The sequence below is a fragment of the Poecilia mexicana genome, unplaced genomic scaffold (genome assembly GCF_051168715.1).
Source record: "Poecilia mexicana isolate PSO_F unplaced genomic scaffold, ASM5116871v1 scaffold_4, whole genome shotgun sequence".
Taxonomy (NCBI): Eukaryota; Metazoa; Chordata; class Actinopteri; order Cyprinodontiformes; family Poeciliidae; genus Poecilia; species Poecilia mexicana.
The window spans coordinates 31,655,725-31,676,306 of record NW_028263373.1 but is presented as its reverse complement, the minus strand read 5'-3'; the positions used below and the strand labels follow the sequence as shown (position 1 = coordinate 31,676,306).

Sequence of the window (20,582 nt, the reverse complement as noted above, 5' to 3'; positions counted from 1 at the left end):
GAGGGGAGACATACGGCAATGGTCATCAGGCCAGGATTTGAACCTGTGGTGTAACAACTACCACAGTTATAACTACTATGATTGTATAACTGTGGTAGTAATATAAAATATGTAACACTCTCAATTTAGAGGACAGCTAAGGTGAAGCACAGTTCGAGGAGTGTGTATTTAGAGGACCACATAAAACTGAAGTTAATCAGTATAGCTAATCATAGAAATATCTAAGCAGATAAGATACATTTCCAGATATAGAAATTGTTTTACAATTTAAAACAAAATTAAATTCAGAGAACAACACAGTAAGGAACAAACACACACATCATGTTATTACAACATTGTATAACTTTAATCGCTAAATCCTGTCATATTAAAACACATGGCTATTTTACACAGCTCTTCCAAAAGCTAAGAAAAACAAAAACACAGTGAATTGATGCAATGTCCAAATCTAGCCAGAATGCAGAGAGTCAGGCTGCAGACAGGACATTAACAGCTGGTACCATCTGATGAAAGAAGACATAGCTAGATACAAAAACAAGCCGATGAATTATCTACATCAGACAAATTAAGAAGTTTATCCTCTGAATCAAGCTGATCTTTGACATTAAAGCAAAGAAGCAAAATAACTGCAAAAAAACTATTGGTTTGCTGGTGGACATCACAAACTACCTTCCAAGAACATCTCAACAGTATGTAAGGTTAACTCGAGACAGTCCGGATAATTCAGTGCTTTGTATGTTTGACTGTGTTACAAGCTGATTCTCTGAAACCTACAACTATTGTAGTGTATAAGTGTTATCAGAAGTGTGCCTCCCCTCCAGAGGCAGCCCAGAGACGGGCATCCTCTTCAGAACAAACCCTGACCCGGGTCCAGTCCCCTGCATGTTCTCCAGACAGTTTCGATGCTCAGATCAGGACTGCCGTCTCACCGTCTGTCAGTCTCCATTGGCGCCTCAGAGATTTGGTGTATACACAGGGGAGAAGGTGGGTAGTGACACAGATTCCCCCTTCAGTAGTGGACAAACAGGTGCTAAGTAAGCAGTGACTAATTTATCACAAGAGTGAGTTTGGTGAACAAAGCCCAGCAGGTACAGAGCCACTAGTTCTAGTCAACACAACATGGAAACATAAGAGCTGTTGCCCTCTTCTTGAGGTAATGGAGGACAGTTTTAAGAAAAATGAGAATGTGTGTCTTATACCGAGTTGTGTAGTATATTGTGTATGTATGTGTGTGTTTAGAATGTAATCCAAGAACTGAACTCATCTTGGCCTTGCTTTCATAGTTTAGGCTAATTTTAATGGAGTGGATGTCGGCTTTGAACTAGAACTAGAAAATATTCAGAGCGTTTTCTCTAACTTTCTCTTCAACATCAAGGCAGATGTCTGCCACTGTGTTCCTGAGTAAATGCTCATGTTTATTCATAGCTTGACCTGAATTAGTGGTCCTGCAGATCAAGCAAAGGATTAGAATCAGGGATTTTTTTTTCTTCCTAATTTCTCTTCTCCAAAGAGAAAATGGAACAAAACACAAAGTTCACTTAAGTGATGATGGCAGCACAGAGGGCTCAGCCTAGACATGCTGATCCATGACTGTATAACAGGTGACGGCCGCAGACTGTAGCTAACATCCATGGTTTATTTCTGGATCTTGGCAGGACATCAGCAGGTTGGAAGGTCAGAGGTCAAGGCTCAGATGTCAGATGTAGAAAAGCCGAACCCTGGAAGTACTCACGTGAAGGTCATTGTCGTAGAACTTTGTCTCTATGATCACATTACCACTGAAACACAAGACATCAAAGTGTAAATGAGATCTTTCTGCTCAAAGAAAATCAAAGCTTTATTTGCACAGCAGCGAGCTGACCAATAACTTGGTTCTCCTGGTTTCAGATCCAACCACTGTTGGTACAGATATCCATGCAGGTGTGACAGTGCTCCAGGTTTCAGAGACCTCCTTGTTATTAAAAATCTCTTCTTACCCATTTTAATTAAATGGTTCAAAAATCTTTAGCATGAAGGCGATGTTTTGGTACATGAGTCCTGGTGCTGTCGCCGTCTCAGACATGATGGACTCAAGACCACACCTGCAACACCCTTGGTTTTAAATGTAGCTTGGTGTGAGAGTCCTGGCAGCATTCAAATGCAACTGATGACCTGACTCCTATGTACTGAGGATAAAAAAGTGAGAGGGAGGAGAGAACATGAGAAGAAACGTTTTCCTTCTGTGTAGAACAAGGAAAGAAAGAACTGCAGGTGGAGTTAAGTCCTCCACCTGTTGCCTCCACTAGCTCTGCCTGTAGCTAATAAGTCAGCTAACGTTTAGCTGGATGTCTACATTCTGCAGAGTTTTCCATTTTGTCTCTTTAACTTGTGACCAGCTCAGCAGATATATTGGCCAGGTAGTTCAGGATCAGCTTACATAAATGTTTGGCTTCATCTATATGTTGTGGCAGAGCAGGTTTGTGACGTGAAAAAATTGGGCCCCAGTTAGTCTGGAGTCCTGTTGTAGGTCTTCATCTGCCTCTCTTCTTACCCTGATGTGCCCATCACTCTGATAGAGGGTAAATCTGGACTAGTCAGATCACATGACCTTTTGACATTGGTCTCGAGTCCAATCTTAAGGTTTCCTTGCAGAATGAAGATTTGTTTCTCCAGATAGCCTCAACTATTAGTGGTTTTCTTATGGCTGTTCATCACAATCTCTTGAGTTCCCTTCACACTGTACATGTAGAAATGCTCTTACTTTAACTATCAAACATTGAACTTTGTTCTACTGTTTTTTTTCTTTGATTTGATGCCATCAAGCATTTAAAAGTCATCACCGGTTCCAATCTTTCAAGATATTTTTCAGACCACATTTCTTCTTCATAGACGATGGTTCCTCACTATCCTTCCAGTCTTTAATCATACGTTGGACGGTTCTCAACCCAAGTTTATTTGTTTCTGCATCTCCTTAAATGTTTTCTCTGCTTGATGCCAGTGATTCCTTCTTAAACAGACAAACATCCTTTCCATAACCACAGGATGAATCCTTCTACGCGGTTGTTTAAGAAATGAGAAGCTAATATTCGATTAAATAACTTACTGCAGTTGGAAGACAATTTTCTGTGCAGTAATTATCCAATAGTAGGCTCTTAACTATTTGCTCAGTTGAATTCAAGTGGTGACCTGTTTTTGGCCAGGTAGGGCATCTTAGTGTACATTGGAGAGAGATGAAAAGAGAAACAAATTTAAATAAAAAGGAAAGATGTAATTCTGTCTCCAAGGCAAAAAACAAATACCATAATCATTTACATTTTAGTAAAATTCAAAAGGCACAACATGATGGTATTCAAAATGAGTGATGTCTGAACTGAAACAGAAAGAAAAGAAGGCAGCTGTCTTACGTTAAGACATTGGCTGGCATCATCTGGGACTCAGGAGCTGCTTCTATCAGAGACTGCCATGTGTTGGTGGAGTTTGGGATGACGAAACCAAATTCAAAGAACCATTCTGCACACAGAGAGAAAACCCCACAGAGCTCCATCATCCCTTCATTAACAGTAACAATCCCACAGATTACAGCAGTCATTAACTGTGTTAATGCTCCATAAAGCCTGTTCTTGCATCTACTGGAAACCAGCAACATAACATGTTGTGATGTGGATACCATGGCGGCCCCAGGGCCCTCCTGGAACATCACTCCCAGCAGCAAGTCCCTGTGGACCGGCTTCCAACACGCAGACACCCCCAGCTAATTTCAGTTCACTCAGCCTCCTCCAGCCTTCCTTTAGTCACCTCATGCTTCTGGAGTTCTTTCCCCTGGATTACACCAGGTTGCTTCATTTACATGTGGTAGCATTTGCTTATATTCTGGAGTTAACATTTCTGGGTATAAATGGCAGCTATGATGCAACAGCCCACTGAACAGAAATTACTGACTGGGTATTTGTACTTTCTAATCCTGAGTCTTACTGGAGAGCCGTCATCTGTGATCCAGTATGAAACAGTATCACAGCACTTTTGAATTATAATAATCAGAATACTGGGATTTTTTTCGTTGTTTTAAAAGGTTTTCCCCATTGATACGCTTCCTGACTGCCCCACACCATATGGGGTAAAAAAAAATAACAGAAAAAAGACAAAAGAAAAAAAAGAGAACGACAGGCACGTTGCGCAAAACTCTGAAACAGGATAACCGGGACGTAAAACGAAGCAATGAACTAGATGTGAATCAGTATCAGAGAATGTGGTGGTGAACAGTGAAAAATCAATACAAGTGTCAAATCTGGTGAAACACATGATGATTAAGCAGTGCAGCAGGTGAATGACATGATGAGTGAAGATTACTGGTGGTCAATAAAAACAATAACCCGCTCCAACCCGCACCCCTTTTAAAACAACGGGGGGGATTCCAACCCACACCCCTTTTCTCTCTAGCACTTGAACCCGGGTTGGGATTCAAATCCCAATTGTTAATGATCCATAAGCAAACAATAAACCAAGAGAGGATAATACTAACAGAGTTGCTTAAACTCTGTTTAGAGATTAAGCAACTCTAAACAGGTGGGTTTAAAGTCGAGATTTAAAGGCACTCTGTTTCAGCTGTTTTACAGTTTTCTGGAAGTTTGTTCCAAATTTGTGGAGCATAGAAGCTGAATGCTGCTTCTCCTTTTTGGTTCTGGTTCTGGGGATGCAGAGCAGAACCAGAACCAGAAAACCTGAGTGGTCTGGAAGGTTGATAGAACAGCAGATCTTTAATGTATTGTGGTGCTAAACCGTTCAGTGATTTATAAACTAACAACAGTATTTTAAAGTCTATTCTCTAAGCTACAGGGAGCCAATGTACGGACTTTAAAACTGGTGTTATGTGCTCTATCTTCCTGGTTTTAGTCAGAATGCGAGCAGCAGCGTTCTGGATCAGCTGCAGCTGTTTGATTGATTTGTTGGACAGACCTGTGAAGACGCTGCTCCAATAATCAATGCGACTAAAGATAAACGCATGGATGAGTTTCTCTAGATCGCGCTGAGACATCAGTCCTCTAATCCTGGAAATGTTCTTCAGATGATAGAAGGCTGACTTTGTGACTGTCTTAATGTGGCTCTGAAGGTTCAGGTCAGAGTCCATCACTACTCCCAGGTTTCAGGCCTGATCTCTGATTTTCAGTTGAAATAACTGAAGCTGTGCATTGACTCTAGTTCGCTCCTCTTTAGGTCCAAAGATAATAACTTCAGATTTGTTTCTGTTCAGTTGGAGAAAGTTTTGGCACATCCACACATTTATCTGTTCTAAGCATTTATTCAGTGACTGGATGGGTTCAGAGTCACCTGGTGACATCATGATGTAGAGCTGTGTATCATCCGTATAGTTATGGTAACTGATCTTATTTCCTGTTATAATCTGAGCCAGTGGGAGTATATAAATATTTAATTAAAGGAGTCCTAGGATTGAACCTTAGGGTACCCCACATGTGACCTCTGACCTCTTTGATGAGAAGTTTCCAATTGAAACAAAGAAATCCCTGTTCTTTATGTAAGGTTCAAACCAGTTGAGCACTGGATCAGAAGTCCGACCCAACTCTCCAGTCGATTCAGTAAAATGTCATGATCGACAGTGTCGAACGCTGCACTGAGGTCCAACAGAACCAGCACTGTGGTTCTCCCACAGTCTGTCAGAAAGCTTCCCTCATATGTTTTAGTGTTGAGTGATAGTTACGTAGTCTTTCTTTATTGATTTCATAATAAATGTAAAGTTGAGTTTTACGCCATTTCCGTTCGGCCCTATGGCAGAGTTGTCTTGCAGATTGAACTGTTTTTGCATTTCTCCATGGAGATTACTTCCTACCAGACACAACCTTCACTTTAATGGGGGCAATGATATCTGAAATTTTAGACTGAAAAACATCTACCAACTTATCTACGTCATTACAGCAAGGAAGAAGAGTAGATTTGATGAAATGTTTCTGTTTCTGCCATGTTTTCTGTGAGAGAATGTTTTGTAATAGTAGCTTTTTTGTCCAAGTGGGTTAACGGATAAAGAACTTTTAAAGATAACAGCATCAGTTACAGAGAAACTAAAGTAAGTACAGAGGAATAAACTCGTATGGCAAGACCTTTCGAGCAACAATTAATACCGTGGACTGTATGGCAAGAATAAACAAATACTGTTTTCAGACAAAAGATAATATTGTTGAAGTACCATGAGTTTGTTGAAACCACATCTAGTACTAAGAAGAAATATATTTTACAGACGATAACAGTAAGGGCCTTACTGTTATCATTATTTATGTTTTTTCAGTATTACTTTTCATGTCAGTGTTAATGTCATGAGGCTGATGACTCCATGACGCTTTCAATTTGACTCATTAGAATTTGATTAAGAACCAGATTTGTTCTTTGTAATTTCTGTCCAGTAAGACTATTAATCTATAAATCAATAGACAGGTCCATATAAAGATATAATCCATGTTTCTGTACCATATTTGTATGACATTAAAAGGATCTGAAAATTTTGTTTTTTCCACTGAAAGCTGGAAAAAACAGCTGTCAGTGTTTGAAATAATTGAAATAATTGCAGTTCTATCCATGTTTTAATGTTGCAGAGCTCAGTCTTTGTGCAAATAGTTCAAAGTTTAAACTGGCATTGTTGTACATCTTTTATCTGGTCATTTTGTGCAATATTTAACATCTAACATCAGTAAATGGCTCAGAACAAGAATATTTTTTCCACTCTGACTGGCTGCTGTTAGGCCTACCGATTTTAAATTGAATATCCATTGCATTTTTAGTAGACCTCTGTAAAAATAATTTCTATTCCCATGGCTTTTTTGTTTTCTGAGAAATTATTTTTAATGATAAATACAGAAACAACCATAAAAATCAAAACATCAACAATAGTGATAGTAATATTAATAATAAAATAATATTCAGTGTAAAGTAGCCTACAATTTTTTTGATGGGAGCAGTGAGGGACCTGGATAATGGACAGGGGGGCGCTGGCCCAAAAAAGGTTGAGAAACACTGCTTTAACACTTTGAGCTCAAAAACAAGGATTCTGACCCTAGCAATCGTAATATTTTTACATTTCACAAGAAACATTTTATTCCCATTATTTCAAGATTATTACAAAAAAACATTTAAAACATGAAACTAATATTAATTACATAAAATAAGCTAAGAGGGCAGAGCTCCACAGAATGAGTAATTTTCCAATTTAATTTAGGCTTTAATTCCACATACTGCCATTATCTGTGTTGAAACATGAATATGTAACTTATTAGCGTCTGTATGAAATAAGTGGGGCATACTGCTGTCGCTGGCAGCACCATCACTGCTTACCTTCTAGACACTGTCCTTTGAAGAAAACCTTTTGCTCCAACCGAAACTTCTCCAGCTGCTCAGTGGAAGAGAAGTTCAGCTCTCTGGAAACAGCTTTACATTTCAGGATCTTCTTTGGGACGCGAGCTAAAAAAATTTAAATAATTTGTTAAAAAATAAAATAATCACAATAATCTAAAGACAGCTCATTTAAGAAGCAATCCTAAGACTGACTATCTGGTCAAGATGGAGGGACAAGCACAATGGAAACCTGAAACCAGAAGCAGTTTGTTTACATACCACGTGGAAGAAAGTTAGTGGGGCTTGTCATGAATAATTTCTGTAAACAAGTTATTAAAAATTACATAAAAATGATATGTGCATTACCACCAACAGGTCTGCACAACAAATCACAAGGACCAGGTTCAACAGACTGTTGTTAAAAATGAAAATTTGTTTTCAATCAACCTACCTGGTAAAATAAAGGATAAATAAAATAAAAGGTCTAAAGATCTGAGTTCTGCTACACATTTTAGAGCTTCAGGGACATTTAAGAAAACAAAAAGTAATCCACAGGGACCAGACCATTGGAGGACAAGGTGTCATGGTTTGCTGCTGTGTGTGCCTACACTCAGAACCAAGCGTTACAGTTCAAAAAATAGACTGAACTAAATCAGAAAAATTTAAAAGAAATTTTGGGTTAAAAACGAGGTGTGTTCAAAATTTAAATTGATGTCTTCCTGAGACACTTAAACTTGACTTCTGTTTGGTGTATCAGCAATACCAAACTACTCATGAAGTCCTGAGGACCTGTTAAAAATGACCTTCCAGTTTATTTTAGCTCTCAAGGATTGGAATAGGACACAATTACTCTGAAGTTTTCTGAAGCTGATTTGACTGTGATTTTTTGTATTACATTAGTTCCATCCCCCATACCACAGCCCACTCGAAATAATTAGTTGCAGACTAATTATTTCGTCTGCAACTAATTATTCCAGGGTAACCCCTGAATAGGGTTAGCTCCTGTTCAGGGTAGCCCCACCCCTTGCCCGTTGACAGGCACCAGCGACCTCACTAGAGATATGCGTGTAATATGACCGAATGACCGATCAAATTTTAAGACACAAAATGACTTTGTCTTCAGAGGATCTCGTGTTTTTGAATGTCGTCCCAAACTCATTGACTGAGGCCACCTGATAATCACATTTCCTATCTGAGCCTAGCAATCAAACTTATGCATTTAATAAAATATGTACTGAGTGAACATACCTTCATGTTCTACCCCTGGCACAGACAGATCCTCTGTTCCTTGCCACAGCACCTTCCCCGTCTCTGCATCGCGGAGATTCATCCAGTTTCTATTGAGAAAACGTTAAGCAACAAAAACCTAAAATAACAAGCATCCAAAACTCTTAGAAACCAACTCTGCTTTCACAGTGGATTCTATGGCTTGAAGTTCAAATGACAGATTGGCAAAGGATCGCACATTCCAAACATCCACGACTGGCCTAATCCAAGTAACTCAACTGATCAACCAGGCTCAATCCCAGGGTCCTCTCATTATGAGTCCATGATGAGAGGATGTTCCTAGCCTCAGCTAGTTCACCTCAACAACTACCAACTACTAGTTCTTACCAAAATAAAAGTCTTTTTTCTTCTCCATGTCTTGATTGGTAGATTTCAGAATCTCTCATTAATGAGCTCCGCCCTCTCATTTGTTTATCACATAGCATCTCCAGCCTGCCCTTTACCAGTTTTTACAGGCTTATTTCTCTCCTTATTGTTTTTGTTTCCATATTTTAATTCTGGCAAATACTCAAAATGTTCTCCAACTGTTCCTGCTTCAGCAAAGACAGTCTGGAATGTTGAGAAGAAACATGCAACCTCACTGATAGAAATCCTGTTTCATTTTTGACCAAGGTCTTGTACTGATGATGGGAGAGGCTGACCACTGCTCAAAGCTTCCCAAAGGTTCTGAACAAGGCTCAGGTCTGAATTCTGTGTGGAAATGCTTCTTCATCCTCCATAAACCACTAGTGAATACAGTGAATATTCTATATACTGAATGTTCTGTCGCATATATCCTCTATGGATATTGATCACGTGTCTATTGTTGATATATACTGTTACTGATTTATCGTCCAGCCTACTTCATTTACTCTGAAAGACGGTAAATCTGAACTCAGGTTCCATGACCTTCTTCTGTTGCTTATAAAATATGGTAGTTTGGTTATCTGTAATATCAGTCCTGTACACTGATATTGAGGCTGTGTTGGTTCTGTTGAGTGAGAGAGACCTGAACATGAGGTAGTATGTTGCTGTAACAACTTCTACCTACAAAGCAAAGTGCTCTGTTTAGGCTCACATTTCTGTCTCAAGGTTTCATCATTTATCTGCTAAATTGATTTTCTTCAGCTACTTCTTACATTTATCAGAATTTATTCTGTTTACTTGTATAAACCAATCAATTACTTGCGCTTGTACAATTTAAATAATTTCTCACTTTCACTCGTTTACTTACAATTCTGTATTTTAAAATCTGATTTGAATCATGTTTCATTAGTTAGGGTTAAGACTATACTGGGGTCGTCATGGTAATGTACATTCCTGTGTGTGCTGATGTGTACTATCTGCAGTGTTGGTTTTACTAACTAAGCCAAGCATCCACCAAAACACCTAAGGGGTGTATTTAACAGAATTCTTTTTAACAATATCATAACACCATCCTCTGTATTAAAGTTAATGTAATTTTATGACTGAGCTGAAAGGACAAGAAGGAACTGAGAGCAGCAGTCATGTTCTTTATCATCCTGGAGTTGACACCAGGCCCCTGTAATGATTACACAGATATATGGAAAATTAATGAATTCATGTTTTATCATTAACCAAAGTTGGAAGAAGGGGAATAAAACTAATTGTACAACATATCTCTAAATATTGGTTAAGTTGTGTGAGATCAAATTTTATGAAGCTTTTCTTTCCTTCATTTTAGTCAACTAGTTTGAGATCAATATCGTTTCAAGTCTCTGCCATGCACAGATCCCACTGTTGTTAAACAGCTGTTACATTATACATTAATTACTTTCAGCTGACTGAACAGTTCCCCTAGCACTGGAGCTGGTTTATTTTAGCGAGGAAGTCTTTGGTTCAAATCCCATCTTGGGCTTGTTCTGAATGAAGCTTCCATGTTCTCCCAGAGGCCTCCACCTTCCTCACGGTCCAACACAGGTCCTTTTTATTTTATTTTTATTTTTTTGGTATTATTATTTCCTAAGCCCTAGTGATGGGTAAATGAGGCGTCATGAGGCGTTTCGACTCATAGCAACACTGTATTGATACAGTGTCGATACTGTGTCGCTCAATACTGACACCTGCTGGACATTAAAAATTCCTACAGGCAACGTAGTGATTTGATGACCTAGTCTATACAATAAGATTTAAGTCTTTGTATTTTATTGAATATTATATGTTGTATTATGTCATATCTTCAGTTACATTTAAAATATATTTGATATACAGTCAATAAAGAATGTGAATATGTACCATAAAGTGAAAATTTAAGTGAATGTGTTTGGAATATGGACTGTTTTTTCCCACACATTTTTATTTAAAAAAAAGTTTTTACAACATTTTTGAAATTTAGCCTGTTACGCTTTTTTGACAAAACTTCTCCTGCTGCAGAAAAAAATTAAGTAAACATTACATAACATTACATTTACAGCGAATATTTTTCTTAGGGGTTGCGTTCTGAAAATAACCCGTGATAGGCGAAATCCGTGAAGTAGTTATAGAGGAATTTAAAGGTGCTATACTCATGAAATGAGTTCCTTTCTGACTTGTAGGTCAGATTGACCCAGTACATTTGACACAGTACATTTCTTTTCAGTCAAAACATATCTTAATGTGAATCAACCAACAACATGCCTTTTAACTATTAGTAGAATTATATTCCTCTACATAATTACCTTCATTTTTACAGTTATTACACAGCATAAATAAATACTTTACATTGAAACCAAAGAACAAAACCTGTTTTCAGGTCAGCGGATGTGCGTGTGCATCAATCGGGCCTTAATGTGATCCGCAGTCATGTCATTAAAGCGTCTCCTCCAACCTGCCCCGCGAGATTCACAGCTGTATCTACAGAAGAGCGATGGATCTCATCAAACGAGCCTCCGGTCGGGTTTTGCGCTGCCTCTGGCCACAGTTTTTTTTTTTTTTTTTTTTTTTTTTTTTCAGGAGACATCGAAAGTTTCAGTTTCCATCTCCTGAGTGGCCAATCTGTATTAAACACCGTAACGTTATTGGCACTCAGGTAGCGCGGAGACTGTTTTTAACAATCATATGGTCAATCAGGACGAAGAACACTGTGGAAAAAAAAACTGCACAAAAAAATCTGCGAAGCAGCGATACCGTGAAAAGTGAACCGCATTATAGCGAAGGATCACTGTATATGAAATAATTTATAAAACGCAACTGAGTAATTTGTAGAATGGCTGTATATCAGAGTTTATTCTAGGTGTATCTGGGACTTCATTCTCATGCCTCATGATGCCTCAGCATTGAGGAGGAGGATTTATTTAAATAAGACAGCTTAGTTAAACAAATGCGACACTTAACCTGCAGAACATAATATGAAAGTAAACTAAGAGTCAGTTTCAGCTGAATTTGGGTTCAGATAGATCAAGTAGAAACTGACAAGAACCGGATGAAACGACAAAAACGAAAACAAATTTATTTTCCAGCATAAGATCAAAATGGTCCCACTCTGCGGAACCTTTCCTTTGAAGCTGCTCCGTAGTTGATGCTGTAAAAGATCAAGAATTTGTTTGGCAAATCTTTTGACAGATTGACAGATTCGCTTCCTTATAAACACAGTTTGGCATCCAGCGTCATTTTGAAACAGTTCCTGTATTGGTCACGTGACTTGCTGAAACCAATACGCGCACCGACACGAGTGTTGGTCTATGGGGCTTGATACATGCGCCGACGCATCGGTGTTGCTGGACCCATCACTACTAAGCCCTCTTCTGACACATAACATGTACTAAAATTATTTGGTTTTGTGTTGGGGTTTTTAGCCCTCCGGTCACCTTGTTACCTTTGACCTTTTGCCCGTGAAACACGACGCAATTGCCTCTCGCACAGTAAGATAAGGCGGCTAACTGGCGCTCAACGTTGCGAACATTCCAGATTACAGAACTGTTTTTGGTGAATTAAAAAACAAAACAAAACCGTTTTTGGTGAGTAAAGTGGAGTAGACTTGCTACTTGTCAGATGACGGAAAACTTTGAACGTTGTATCATTTCTGCTTCAGCACGGAGTAGCGGCTGGCCTCTGCGTCTGCCTTTCTCTGAATCTGAAGAACTACTGAGCGGGAGGAGACAGTCCGGTGAGGAAAAACTGTTCTTATCTATTGATTCAGTATTCTTATCATTAGGCATCATTAGGCTGTTGTTGATGTGTTATTAGCTACCTGCTAGCTATCGACTTTGTTAGCAAAGCTAGATAACTAAAAAGCTTCTTCCCTGTATCGTTAATGATAGCAGTATTCAGTATTGCAGTAGGGGGCACATTGCCCTTCCAAAACCTATCACCTCCATAATGGATATATGTCTTCTGATTTCCTTTGCTGCAAAATGTTGAACGTTGTATCGTTTCTGTTTGAGCACGGAGTAGCGGTTTAAGCACAGAGGTATTTATTTCTAGAGGCATTTATTCTAGCGTTAGGAAAATGTATCTTTAGGTAAATGTACCTTTAAGCAGATGGGACATCAGCAAAATCCAACAAGGACATTCATTTAGAATTAAAAATAACTCACCCTGAACTACCATGATGGATATAATGTATGTAATAAAAGTGTGTCATTAATGGAGGGGAAAAAACTCCATCCAGACTTTAAGTAAGTTTAGGGTCTGGTTCGCAGAGTATGAAGTTAATCCCCCCCAATTATTCAATGAAAAAAAAAAAAAAAAAACTAACCTCAGTTAAGTAAAATAAAATTGTAATCAAAACTTTTGGAATTGTAATGATTTCATTTTTTTAAACAAAAAGTTTTGTTTAAAAAACTTTTTTTTTAATTAAATAACTAATTTTTGTCTCTTGAACTTAAAAGGTTATTTGCCAAACAAACTTTTATTTGCACACTTCAGAAATTTTTTGTTGCGATTTTAGGCCCTGTCCACGACGTCATCTGAGAATCATAAGCAAAACTTTGAGTCAAACAAAAACTTAGAATAGCAAGAAAAGATTTCTGACATGCGCAAATAAGTTTGTTTTGCAAATGATTTTTTTCACTTGAGACAAAAATGTGTGATTTTAATTTTAAAACAAGTTTTTTTAAGCAAAACTCAGTAGGCTTTTCTCATGGTGACATGCATTAACAATTACATTTTTGCTTTTGCTTTTTTTTTTCTTTTTTCTGCAGTTCCACATTAAAGTTTGATCCAGTTCTGGTTTCCTGAATGGACCATCTTCATCTCCACTGCAAGTGTAGCAAACAGGCAGCTCTTTGTTTTATAGATTACAGTCACTAAAAGGTTGCATTGTGCCCTTGTTTATATTTTTAATAGTGTAATTCTGTAAAGACAAAATATGTCTGGTGATCTAGCTCTGATTTACATATCTTACTAAATTGCAGGTTTGAATATTGCAATACTTTCCTATAGCAAAATAGACCTGCAGAAAGAAATTACTAAAAATATCTTACATATGCATAGTTGTATGCTCTATATAGAGATGTTGGTTAGCTTTGATTGTATATCTCACAATTTTGTAATTTATCATTGTTTATTAAACTCTGAAAGCTTTGTTAATATTCTGTCCTACAATGCAGTTAGATGTGCCCTTTTTTTTTAGCACCTGCCCCTTTAGTGGCCTCTGCACGGCCCTGGTCCAACACTTCAGGATGATTGGTTGATCTGTGCCCAGAGCAGCCCCCTCTGTCAGTCAATCATCACTGGGGTTAGGCACCAGTCCCTCCCTGAGCTGGGTTGATAACACGGTCTAGAGCAGGGCTCTCAAACGCCATGTCTAAAAAGTCTCCTGCAACTTTTAGTTGTCCCTCTGCTTCAGCACACCTGCCTCCAACATCAGCTCATGAGTAGAGCTCTGTAGAGCTGGACTGCATGCCGGCTGGTGCAGTCCAGTTGCAGGCTGGTGTTGCCTTACCACTGCTATCTGTGCATCAACATGAAGAAACACACAAAATGTAGTTCTGATACATCTATGGTGACTTTAGATTATGAAGAATCGTTCTTGGTTTATCTGAGGCTAGTTTCCAGTCTCCAGCAGCTGTTGCAGGTGTCTACAGATACATCAGGAGTTACACATGAAATCTAAGGAGCTCCTTGGACTCCTGTCCAAAATGGACACTGTGAAAACACTGCAGTTCAATTGTTCTGCAGGCTTTGATTTCACCACTACTATCATCTCATCTTTTATGCTGCCTGCATATGAGCCATATCTTTCAGAAAAAGATACAACTCATATCTTATTCTGAAATGGTAAGATATTTATCTTATTATAAATGTCTAGCAGTATAGTAGTTGTAAGCAAGTACCTCATCAACAAGTCTCAGAATTTACATCCAGCAGCCCTAACATGCTCTACTTATCAGAGCCTCTGCGCACCAACAGCACTCTACTCCTATTCAAATTTTCCGGATTAGAATTGGGATTGACACCTAATCTGTATCTGAAAGTCCAGAGAAAAAGCTGCTCCTTTTCATTCATTATGAATATGAGCGCTTTATGCAGAGCATCTTTATTTACCCAACGTCTCAAAACAAAACAAAAAAAAAAAAAAAAAAAAAAAAAAACAAAAACAAACTCCCTCAACTAAGAGACAGACATTTCAGGCAGATTTCACTTGACAGAACGCTATATTTCACGCTTCAGAGGCACATGGACTCAGAAGTTCAGACAAACAAACCCGAGCAGGAGCTGACATGACTGCTAGTTCTGCAGATCTGCCTTCTAGGTGGATCCAACACGCGATCTGTGGCTTCTACTTCGGGCTCATTCAACCCCAACAACAAGGCCACCAGAGGCAGCCCCACATCCTGCCGACAGGCCATCACTTCCACAGAGGAGCCATGGTGGAAAGAGTTGTGAGCAGAGCCGCAGCAGCTCAGCTACCTGCTAGCTTACTGCATCCACAGCTGATAAAAGGATACAATTTAAAACCCTTTAGTATCTCCTTGGCCCTGTCTTCGTCCGAAGACATTTCGGGAGTGGTTCCTCTTAGCGTTTCACGGGTTCTCCAGAATTTGCTAAAAAAAAAACAACAGAAAAACTAAACAGCCGTCAACTTTAGCCGAGCTAACTAAATCTCGTCCTGGAATAGCGGAACCAACAGGCCCAAACAATGAACCATGAACAGTTGGACTACAGGATAAATCCGATTCCACTAATGGAATTAGCTAAACACGCTCTGAGCGAACAGACAGTAGCCTCAGCCAATTTACAAGCGATAGCAGCGTAAACGAGCCAATCACAGACAGCATGTCACAGGTGGGCGGGACGAAATAGATTAACGGGTCATCAGGTTCGACGTCACAACGACGCTGCATTCCTTGGAAACAGAAAATTTGAACTTTAAAATCAGGGCGACTTCATTTTGGGTGGATTTAAAATGTTTCAATCACCAGCCTTTCTATCTGAAGTCACAGGAACCTTACAGAGGGAATAACTAACAACATATATAACGGACAGAACTCAGTTTTCAGACTGAAACAATAAAATTACATAAATTATATTCCCAATTCCTTTGGACATGAAATTCAACACACTAATAAAGCAGAAATTCTAACTATTGAACATTAATGTACAGCAGAGGTATCCAAACCTTTTGTCACATGGGTCAAAACTGTCAACTGAAAAATACTTAAGGGCTAAAATTAAACTAAAATCAAGCCACCCAATGGAGACACCTGAAACACATAAAACTTCAGAAAATGAAGGTCCTGCTGGAGCAGGAGGACCTGCTAAATCAGTATAGCAGCCGAAAGGGCGGGGGAAGAGCAGCAAAGAACGTGATTAATAAAAAAATATACTAAGTCTCAACATAAAACAGGATTACTTTCATATTGTAAAAAACGAAAGGTCAGTGAAGAGGGTATCTGTTTAATCCAACGCCAAAATAATGAACTGAAACAACACTGCAGTGACCCTGGAAACCAGTCATTGATCAAGGGTGGAGCATACATGAAGACAATATTTTAAGATGCCAAATCTCTTTTCAATGTCAGTTGAAAAGAGACGGAGTCACCGTTTTTGCTCCATACACCTTTGTCATATTGACTGAATCCAATTCCATTAAAAAAAGAAAAAAGTTTGACACCACAACAAGACCGTCGGGCTTCAATTAACATGATCAATAATTATCATCTCAGCTCCAACCCACCTGAATCAAATGGCCGGATTTCCTCACCATGCTAACCGGGCCTGATAGTTCCAGAACCGACTGAGCACTGCTGGTTTAAATCATTAGGTGCAGCTCCACCAGCTCTGGATGCAACATTTTTCTTTGCTAACCTGTTTGAGCAGTCTGGGAGACTGCTGCCCTCAAACTTCATGAAGATGGAAGATTAAGACAATGTTGCACCAAAATACTTGACAGCTAAAACATTTCTTAGAAACCTTCTGAATTCCTTGACTGAGAGCATTAAAGCTCATCACCTGGACAGCACAACCTTTACACAGTGGTTTGATCCAGATCACAGATCCCTTCACCATTAAAAGACAAAAAACAGAACCAGGAGTTTGTACTGAACAAGCTTTTATTAGGCGAGTTACTCTTTCTTGGCAGCAGCCTTCCTCATGGCTGCCAGGACGTTGCTCAACTCTTCTCTCTTCCTCTTGGCCCGGATGTGTGTGCCAATCTGAAAATCAAGAGATGTTTTTGTATTTTTGTACATTATATTTACTATATGAAAAACAACATTCTTAATTACAATTTCTTTGTTTTAAGTCAGGATCAAGACATTTCTGATTTCTGATCAAAGTCTAAACAAGTAATTGTTTTAGAAAATGATTCTATGGCCAAAGAGATGATTACAATTCTTGTCATTTTCTGAAAGGCCACATTTTATAATGGCTTTGATAGGTTCATTCACATCTCAGTTAACTGGAGGAATAAGTTGGGATGCATCTTAACAGGCAGCACACCCCAGACACACAGGTTCATATCTGTTGAAAATTAACCACTTATGGTTCTCTGCAAGGCTGCTACCTTATTGGGCTTCCTTTCAAGATATCTGAGGTGTCGTGTTCATCTGCATGTGAAGTATCAATCAATCTTTATTTGCACAGTATTATTGCACACTGAAGAGTGACCAAATAAAATAGGCAAAATGGTGAAATAAAAACAATGACAGAATAAAATAAGCAGTAAAAGCAGCAGCCAGCACACTGCTCAGGTCAGATGGGTTATGCGTCTCAGTGATGGAGATTCTGGGGTCAACAATACCAATAAAGCTCAGAGAAAAAGCTAAAGGCCTCCTGAAGATGCTACACTGCATCTCCAAAGTATTCACAGCACTTCACTTTTTCCACATTTTGTTATGCTAAAGCTTTATTCCAAATTGTATTAACATCTTTCCTTCAAATTCTACAGAAATGCTGCGTTTCCACTGGTAAGTTGCACTAAAGCCGGTTAATGTGCAGCTTGGTTCTACCCCAGACACTGTACACTCTGCAAGAAGTGAATGATGTGTAGGAAAGAAAGGACTGTTTTCTGCTTCACTGATCACCATCACAACTAAAACACACACACACACACTACGACCAGGAAACTGAAGGCTGTAAGGCAGGCAAAACTGCTTGAAAACAAAATGTAAACAGTTTCATTTCTCTAATCAAATTTTCTTCATGCATATTTGAAATAGTTTATGAACAGAAAGGTAATGAAAATGCACTCCCCCCAGTTACTACAGTTTTATGCATTACCAGCAGTGATAGAGATAGACAATCGATTTTTCAAAGATGTACATCTTTTCGCAAAACAAAGAGTTTGTCTCTTATGACAGAGACCTGTCAACCCTTTATAATAGCACTATGAGTTAGCCTAGACTACCATATTTTCCGCACTATAAGGCACACCTTCAATGAATGGCCCATTTTAAAACTTAGGGCGCACCGCATTATAAGGCGCATAGAATAGACGCTACAATAGAGGCTGGAGTTACATTATTTATCCACTAGATGGCACTGCACTAAACGGAATGTCCGACTCCGGTCCTCGAGGAGAGCCTTCTGCGACTGGGCTGGGGCATGGCCGGACGATGGTCACCCTTCTCCGTTCGCGCACAGCATGTTCGTGGAGAACGTGGTGCTAAATGACCTGCAGACGACCTGATTCTAGACGGTCAGTAGGTAGATAGGTCAGTCAAACTTTATTAACAAACCAGTGTTCTGACAACTATCCCAGCATGCACCACGCGCTTCTTCTTCTACAGGGGAAAATGAAGTCGGCGGCTGCTTACCGTAGTTGCTAGACCTGTTGTGGCTCAATATTGGTCCTTAAATAAGGCCACCGGATTATAAGGCCCACTGTCGGCTTTTGAGGAAATTTAAGGTTTTTAGGTGTGCCTTATAGTGCGGAAAAAAGGTAGTTAGATCACCATGGTAACTTCTAAACATATAACTATTACTAAGTAATAGTTATATGTTAAAGCTTCATTATATCTCAGTAAATGAAGTAAAGTATGACTCCATTCTCACTGAAGTCAGACTCCAGTGAAAATCAATTTCTTCGATAACGCTTACAGGTGGTCCAATAAATACACACCTGGCTTATCAGAGAAGAGTAGACTGCTACAACAGCTGGGACTGTACCTGAGCAGATGTGCAAAAATAAACTGCTCTTTATATAATGTCAGACATGACCTTAAGATCCAGTGATGCCACAGTAGTGAATCTACATTGTTGGCTGAATTTCAAACCAAAATTAAGATAAACAACACTGATAACAAAATGACAAAAATTGTCTAAACACTATTGGCAGGAAATCAAGAGTGCCCTTACTGTTATTTAAATGGACAGCACATAAAATTCTGAATTGGAAAATTTGTGATATTGACCAAGTGTCTTTTAGGAATACAGGTGACAATAATGAAAAAAAAAAACAAAGACAAAAATACTGCTGTCATGTCTGAAGCAGCCAGTGATGGCCCTTCTCACCCTCTTCTTGATGAACTTCAGAGCTCTCTTGTCCTTGGACACCTTCAGCAGCTCCATTGCTCGCCTCTCATACGGAGCAAAGCCACACACTTCACGGATCGTGTCCCGAATAAACTTGCTGTGTTTGGTCAAACGCTGCAAAGTAACACACAACTGTCAAATTCAAACTAAATCAAGAGCACATTTGTGGAAAAGTAGTTTTTAAAAATTCAACATGGCCTGCTCTGTATGCAGAGAAGCTGATACTTACCCCGCGTCTGCGGCTGTGTTTTGGAGCAGTAACATTTTTGGTTACTGGATGACCTTTGTTGAGGCCAACAGCCATGGGATAACGAATAGCCATGTCTGCATAAGACCACATGGAAACATCAGAATAAAACACTTAACAATGAGGGCTAGCACAGCGCTAAACATGAGCCAAATACAGCCGAGCAGCAAAAAAATAACCGAGTCACAGTTTTGATGCACCAAGTAATAAAATTGCTTGAATCACAATATCTCCATTTTAGAAGTTAGATTTGTGACATTCTCTACTTCATTTACTGCCTCTTATCACCTCAGCATCCGTAATGAACTTCAGGTAGCAGTAGAAACACGCCACTGGGCCTGTGTTCATTATCTCACGCCGTGCCCAAAGTCAAAGTTCCTAACACGCGTCGACACTGAGTTAATTCAACTGGTTTCCAGAACATCAAAGAGCCATGTTTTCCGATTAGCCTCTTTGCTCGACCCTTGTTCATCTGAGTTTAATTTGAACCTCAAATCACTCTGAGAGGAGACTTGCTGTCCCGGTATGCTAGCCAAGCCCTACCGAATATGGTGCTAAGTTAAAAAGCTAACGCTTCCTGAAATATTACGGTGCAATATTACTCAGAAATAAATAAGAGAGTTCATGGTTGTGTTGGAAAAAAACGGATAAACGAAAAAGGGAAGGATGGCAAAGATTTGAATAAGATTCTAGCCACTACTCGGGCATTACAGTAACTTACCTGCTGTCTAGAATGGCGCTCAAACCGGAAGGACCGTTGATGGGAAAAGGCGGGGCATAAGCGGGCTCCCGTAGGGAAGCACTAATATTAGCGCCCCCGGTGGCTTGGAAGTACTAT

General features: G+C 39.2%; 2 protein-coding genes across 2 annotated transcripts; both read right to left on the bottom strand.

Moving 5' to 3' along the window:
• Window positions 1–324: 324 nt before the first annotated feature.
• On the bottom strand, window positions 325–15,944 carry pde6d (phosphodiesterase 6D, cGMP-specific, rod, delta). Its single transcript, XM_014974119.2, has 5 exons — window positions 15,471–15,944; window positions 8,563–8,651; window positions 7,315–7,440; window positions 3,384–3,489; window positions 325–1,778 (listed from the first exon to the last, which is right to left on the bottom strand). The coding sequence occupies exons 1-5, from the start codon at window positions 15,518–15,520 to the stop codon at window positions 1,697–1,699; spliced, it is 453 nt and encodes a 150-aa protein (XP_014829605.1). The 5' UTR covers window positions 15,521–15,944; the 3' UTR covers window positions 325–1,696.
• Window positions 15,945–17,057: 1,113 nt separating this feature from the next.
• On the bottom strand, window positions 17,058–20,503 carry rpl36 (ribosomal protein L36). The gene is made up of 4 exons (XM_014974118.2): window positions 20,466–20,503; window positions 19,727–19,821; window positions 19,477–19,611; window positions 17,058–17,177 (listed from the first exon to the last, which is right to left on the bottom strand). Exons 2-4 carry the CDS (start codon window positions 19,817–19,819, stop codon window positions 17,088–17,090), a joined length of 318 nt encoding a protein of 105 aa, XP_014829604.1. The 5' UTR covers window positions 19,820–19,821; window positions 20,466–20,503; the 3' UTR covers window positions 17,058–17,087.
• Window positions 20,504–20,582: the final 79 nt, after the last annotated feature.

Bases quoted from the DNA above. Each gene is read 5' to 3' on its own strand.
- pde6d (XM_014974119.2), bottom strand. From the start codon at position 15,520: ATGTCTTCGGACGAAGACAGGGCCAAGGAGATACTAAAGGGTTTTAAA. The intron at 8,652-15,470 runs GTATCCTTTTAT...TTTTCTCAATAG, and splicing joins ATACTAAAGGGTTTTAAATT to AAACTGGATGAATCTCCGCG. The intron at 3,490-7,314 runs GTAAGCAGTGAT...CTCTGTGTGCAG, and splicing joins CAAAGGACAGTGTCTAGAAG to AATGGTTCTTTGAATTTGGT.
- rpl36 (XM_014974118.2), bottom strand. From the start codon at position 19,819: ATGGCTATTCGTTATCCCATGGCTGTTGGCCTCAACAAAGGTCATCCA. The intron at 19,612-19,726 runs GTAAGTATCAGC...GTTACTTTGCAG, and splicing joins AACACAGCCGCAGACGCGGG to CGTTTGACCAAACACAGCAA. The intron at 17,178-19,476 runs GTGAGAAGGGCC...CTTGATTTTCAG, and splicing joins TGAAGTTCATCAAGAAGAGG to ATTGGCACACACATCCGGGC.